The sequence below is a fragment of the Galeopterus variegatus genome, unplaced genomic scaffold (assembly GCF_000696425.1).
Source record: "Galeopterus variegatus unplaced genomic scaffold, G_variegatus-3.0.2 Scaffold41, whole genome shotgun sequence".
In the NCBI taxonomy this organism is placed as follows: Eukaryota; Metazoa; Chordata; class Mammalia; order Dermoptera; family Cynocephalidae; genus Galeopterus; species Galeopterus variegatus.
In genome coordinates this window covers 76899-83215 of record NW_007726152.1, presented here as the reverse complement: position 1 = coordinate 83215, position 6317 = coordinate 76899, and the positions used below count along the sequence as shown (strand labels likewise).

The window sequence follows — 6317 nt, the reverse complement described above, 5'->3', positions numbered from 1 at the left end:
TTTTTTTTTTTTTTTTTTTTTTTTTTTTTTTTTTTTTTTTTTTTTTTTTTTTTTTTATAAATATGACCGGTAAGGGGATCTTAACCCTTGACTTGGTGTTGTCAGCACCACGCTCAGCCAGTGAGCGAACCGGCCATCCCTATGTGGGATCCGAACCCGGGGCTTTGGTGTTATCAGCACCGCACTCTCCCGAGTGAGCCACGGGCCAGCCCCATCTCTTTGCATTTCTGTAGCTTTTAATTTATATAATTAGTTGGCATTTTTTTATGTGAACTTTTTTTTTTTTTGCCTTTTGATTTTTTTTTATTACTCAAAACAGCTTTATTTTTAAATTTAGCTTTCGGACTCTGTGCTTGTGCCGTCAATGCTTTCACAATGACTGCCTGCTCCTCAGTAAGGAAAGCACGCTTGACCCTGTCACAGACACAGTTAGCACACATGGAGCCGCCATAACATGTTTTTTTCATTGTAGGCAACCTCATAAGAACTTGAGGTCTCACAACATGAACCACTGGAAGTCTGCCTGGACACACACTACATGCAGATTTCAGTGCTTTCCCAACCTTCTTGGTATAAAGGTAAACAGTTCTGTTACCAGGGGTCCGGGACAGTCCAGTTTTGTTGGAGGCGGTATTGTAGGAAAGCCTGCCTACGATGGTGTGTCAGACGCTGGGCCATTCTGAGTGCCTCTAGATGCTGTCCCCAGAACAGCTGAAAATTCTTAAGTATTACAAGAACTGCCTAAAAGTGAATGGCACCTTTTATCAAACGTAAAGCATTTTGTACCTTTTCATGATTTTTGACCTTGAATTCTATTTTGTCTGATGTTTGTATTGCCACATATCATTTTATTTTGTTCTTCTGCATTCTTTCAGTTACATTTATTTTTTTAATTTGTACTTTAAAATACCTTTAAGAATAACGTTCATTAAAATTTTCATATTCTTTAACTTTGCATATTTTATATCCCCGTTTTACACTATAAATTGAATATAGTTGAATGTAGTTTTATTTTCTCATTTGGCTCAAAAAGTGTGTTTTCTTTGCTTTAAGTTTTTATTAAAATTTGGCAAATAATTATCATGGTTTTAATTCAAATAACCTTGAAATTCTCCTTATGCCGGCTGTGAAAATTAGTAAGTTTTTACTTCTTCTGCCTCAGATCAGTAAATTTTTAACAATATCATCGATGGTTATAGATCACGATTATTATTTTTATTTAATTTTTATGATACATAACTTCTACTTCAAGTACCATTTTACCATGTATTCAATGTTGTCTACTCATTGAAATAGATATGTAGACAATCTATATATGTAACTGTTAATTTCACTAAAGTCCCTTTGTTTCCAATATTCTCATTTTTAGATTTGCTTACTCTTTTATTCCATTTCTTATCTTTGTGTACTGAAACCTCATTAAGATTGGACACAATGTTTTCTCACTCCTTGAATATCTGATGATATATTTTTGCTTCCTTTGGCCAGGCACAGCATTTGGCTACATAATGTTACACTCAGTCGTCTAAAAATTAGAAAATACTCATTATAATAGAACACACTATAACTTTCAAATTGTTGAATTATTTGAAAAAAAGCTTGAACTCACAATATATTTTTCATACACTATATGTACAAGAATTGTTACCATATAGCAAGCCTACGTAGCCTAGTATTTCATATTTCACAATGGTTCATTTTATATGTTTATAATAATTTTCATGATTTCACTTAAAACAATGAAGAATAGATTGAATTTTTTTCACAAGCTGGAAAACTGGTTCTTGAAAATAACGCATTTCTGAAAATATAGATTATTTATATTTAAATATTATATTTAGAATTTATTTTCATTTATCTCATATAAGAAATAGGCACCATCTCTTCCAACATTAATTTTGAGGTTAAAAGGAATGCTTTATTTCTGCACAGGGTTTCATAGTTTTGAAATCATTTTTGCCTCCATTGTCCCATTTCATCCAAGATTACCCTCAAGATTACCAACAAGATTTTACTGAGGAGGGGACTGAGTATCATTGAGGAGAAGTAATTTGGACATGTTCACAAACCTTTTAAGTGGCAGAGTTGGGGCTAAAACACAGGTTTTTTTGTCTCCAACTGCAGTGTTCCAGTTCTGTAAAATATACTGTCTTTCTCAGTCAGCTTGGGCTGCTCTAATAAATACTATAAAATGCGTGGCTTAAACAACAGAAACCTATTTTCTGACAGTTCTGGTGGCTAGAAAGTCCACCGTAAAGGTCTAGCAGGGTGTGGTTTCTGGTGAGGGCTCTCTTCCTAGCTTGCTGTTGGCCACCTTCTCCCCGTGTCCTCACGTGGCCTTTCCTTGGTGTGTATGTAGAAAGACAGTAATTTCATTTTTCCTCTTTTTATAAAGCTACCAATCCTACTGGATTAAAACCCCACCACTGTTACCTTATTTAATCTTAATTATCTCCTAAACGTCCTGTCTCCAAATACAGTTAGACTGGGATTAGATCTTTAACACTTGAATTTGGGGGAAACAATATCAATCTGTAGCACACTTTTCAAAATATGGTCAAAATCCTTCTACAAAAATGATACTCTTCTAGTAGAAAAATGATCCTACCTTGAGTCTAACTATAAATCCTTGAAACAAGACAGTTCAGACTTATTGGGAAGAGGGAGGATATCTTTTGGGATGTTGATTCTAAAGAGATAAAAATAATAGATACCCTGCTTCCTTAATAATGGCTATAAGATGTACGCCAATTAGTTGCTTTTTCTAAATAAATAATTAAAAAGAAAATTTTACATTGATTTGAAAAATTGCTATAATTGTTGATAGCAGTTGGTTAAGTTTAACCAAACTCAAAAAACAATAATTTTAGGTTTTTTTTTTTTTTTTTTAAGAATTAAAATCCTCTATGAGAGTGGTAGAAGAACATGTCTTTTTTTTTTTCTTTTTGTGACTGGTAAGGGGATCGTAACCTTTGGCTTGGTGTCACCCGCACTGTGCTCAGCCAGTGAGCGCACCGGCCATCCCTATATAGGATCCAACCCACGGCCTCCGCGCTCCCAGTGCCACACTCGCCCATGTGAACCACGGGGCCGGCCCGGAACATGTCTTGAAAACTTACATAGACTTGAAGGAGTTACACATCCTATTGAAAGATACCCCCAAAATTCACATGTAGCAAATGAAAAGCAAGACAGAAAAAGGGAATGGTGGGGGACGGGGACAGAAAACAGGGACGATGATTGCTGTAATCTGGTGGGATAGATAACACTTATTTTCATTGTCCTAATTATGTTTCACATTATAAAAGTTAATGTTGCAAAAAATCATTTTAAAAATCATAAAAAGCATTCACGCTAGTGCATCATCCAGTTAAAACTTTAAAATAAAATAAAAAACACAATACTTTAGTAATGCCAAGGTACATTTTAGAAAGTTTTATAGTAAAATTCAAATCTTTCCTGAATGCTGTTGTCTATTTAGTTATGTAGTCAAACATACTTGGTGATATTACAATTACACGGCTATTCTTTATTTAGTTTATAGTTCACATTATTTTAACCATAATTACCACTTAAAATTTTTAGGGCTGCAAAGCCAAATATTCTATAACAAGTAACCCTTAACAACTTTCAATATGTAATCTTAAATGTTTTTGATGGTTTCTGCTTATTTTGTTGACAAGTTGTCTTTTTTAATTCTATTACATGGTCAGTAAATTTCCCACCAATTATAGGGGGGGAAACCTACAATTTTAAAGGGGTGAAGAATGATGCCTTTATCCTATGGAGCTTTCTTTAAAAATTCTTTCCAACCAAAATTATAAGGTCTCTCAAAATTGAAAAGGCTAGCTGATATTCTTTATGATTGATGTGATGGGCAAAAAGAATCACCACTGTCATCAATCTTCCACATCTCTGAGAAGCTTATTAGTAGGAAAACTAAAGTGAATTTTCTCTTCAGTGTCCCTATGGGTAAGTATGAGAGTCTCTCACTCTGCAGTCTTCCCCCATATACAAATGCAGCTACTGATCGCTCCCTTCTGTATCAAGAAAGTGGCTGGAATGACTAGCCAGGGGAGCCATCCACAGGTGAGTGGGCCTATTTTGGTAAACTGTGAGTAGGTCAAGGGCTTTATTCTTTAGGTTTTAAGGATATTGTTATTATTTATTGAATGAGTGAATTAATGAGTATTGGGTGTTTGGAATGAACATAAACAGGTAGACAGGCACACAGGTCTGCCCATGCCCCCAACCTCACACATATTCCTCTAAAAACTCTCACAGGACACTCCATTTTGTAATGATTGCACAAAGGCCCTTCAGTTTACATCTGCAAATTCAAGTCTACCCACATGTGAGTTTTATTTAACCACAGATTAAGTATGAATAAACATTAAAATTTTTTTTTTAAAAAAATGCTATTCAGTGAGCTCCAACTATGTGTCAGGAGTCTTAAACATGTTATCTCACTTAACCCTTAGAAGGAGTTCTTAGAGACGCTATTAATGCCTGTTTTACATAGGAGAACATAGAGGATTGGAGAGATTCGGTAATTTGCTAGAGTCCCAAAATTAGTGAAGTAGTTAAGGTGCCTTTTTGAAGCCTACATTCCTACAAGACCACATCTTTCCTCAATTGCCCCAAAGGCCTGCTTTTGAGTTTCTGGAGTCAAAAGGGAAAATCCAGCCGAAAAATTGATGAAACTAGAATGTGATACCAAACTTCACATCATAAAGATTAGGATTCAGGGGCCGGCCTGGTGGCGCACTCGATAGAGTGCAGCGCTTGGGAGCGCAGCGGCGCTCCCACCGAGGGTTCGGATCCCATATAGAGACCGGTCCGCTCACTGGTTGAGTGCGGTGCGGGCGCAATGCCGAGGGTTGCGATCCCGTTGCCGGTCGCAGTACAGGTGGGCGCAACACCGAGGGTTGTGATCCCGTTGCTGGTCACGAAAAAAGACAAAAAGGAAAAAAAAAATGATTAGGATTCATTTCTGTGACTTTGAACAGAGTTTCTTTAACTCTCTTCTGTGAACTGATACTTACTACTATCTGAGGAATAAATAAGAGGGGCATTTTCATGTCATGGATAAGTCTACCAGTATTGTTAATCTCTCTAATCTAGGTAGTAGGTCTCCTTTTTTTATTTTTATTGAATCAAAATTGATTATACATATTTTGGGGGTTCAACATTGAGATATGTTGATTAAATCAATATTATTTAGAAGAAAGCAAAGGACAACAAGTTAGTTCCAGTGCAGAGTTTAAATGGTGGGAACAGCAAATAATCCAACACAGAACTGAAAGAAAAAACAAAATACCCACATACCAGAGACAAAGTTTAATATTAACTAGCAAAGGTCTCTCATCACAAAAGAACACCTGTAACACCTAAAATGACCAGAAGTCCGCTGAGCTATCAAGCCAGGGAGAGGGAAGGGCTGGGGGCCTCAGCCACGCCTCACTGACACCCACAACCAGCCAGCGGTGACCACCAAGCTGCTGCAGAAAGCACCCTGGGCTCTCCCAAGCTGTGGCAACCCAAGCTGAGGTGGTGGGGCACCGAGGACCTCAACATGCCTCCCTGACACCTGCAACCAGCCCAGTGATGACCACTGAGTGTGCCGCAAGCAGCTCCCCAGTCTCCCAAGCTGGGGCAGTAGGGGGCGAGGGCTTCAGCCACACCTCTGTGACATCTGCACCCAGCCCAGCAATGACCAAGCCACTGCTGGAAGCCTCCTGGTCTCCCATGCTGGAATGAGGGGGGTGCCACAGGCCTCAACCCTGCCCCTCCTCCTTCCTCCTTCTCCCACTCTATTTCCTTCACCTTTCCCCTCTCTCCCTCCCCCACCAACTGCTGCACAACATGATAGAATGTAAAAAAAAAGTCATATTAATAAATAAACTCAAAAATTAAAATTAAAAACAAATAAATAAATATTAGCACCACTAAACATCATCCCATGCACATGTTATGATCATTCTGTGATCTTTGCATGATGTGACCTCATGTTCTTTTGGCCTGGACAGTGGCTCACACTGCAGCAACAGCTAAGAGATTTACAATGTTCTGAGCATCAGGCTAAGTATTTTACACATATTGTCTTAGTTCATTCAATGAACAACCATGCTGTTACTAATTATTATTAAATATTTACATATTGTTATTAACATGACAAATAAAACAATAACAAGAAAACTGAGTCAGAGCTAGTTAGTGATAGAATGAGAATAGGAACCAAATCTATCTAATATTTAATAATTAAAGTCAGGGTAGTTAACTGACAAGCCACAGTTTTCTAAACTTCCCTTCTTCTT

The 6317-nt window shown here is 37.4% G+C and overlaps 1 protein-coding gene across 1 annotated transcript in view; it reads right to left on the bottom strand.

Annotated features, from left to right (window-relative positions):
* Positions 1-678, bottom strand: part of LOC103589507 — a 136522-nt gene extending 135844 nt beyond the window's left edge. Inside the window, 2 exon segments of the mRNA XM_008571516.1 lie at positions 318-650; positions 652-678. Coding sequence (XP_008569738.1) covers positions 318-650; positions 652-678 — 360 coding nt within the window.
* Positions 679-6317: the final 5639 nt, after the last annotated feature.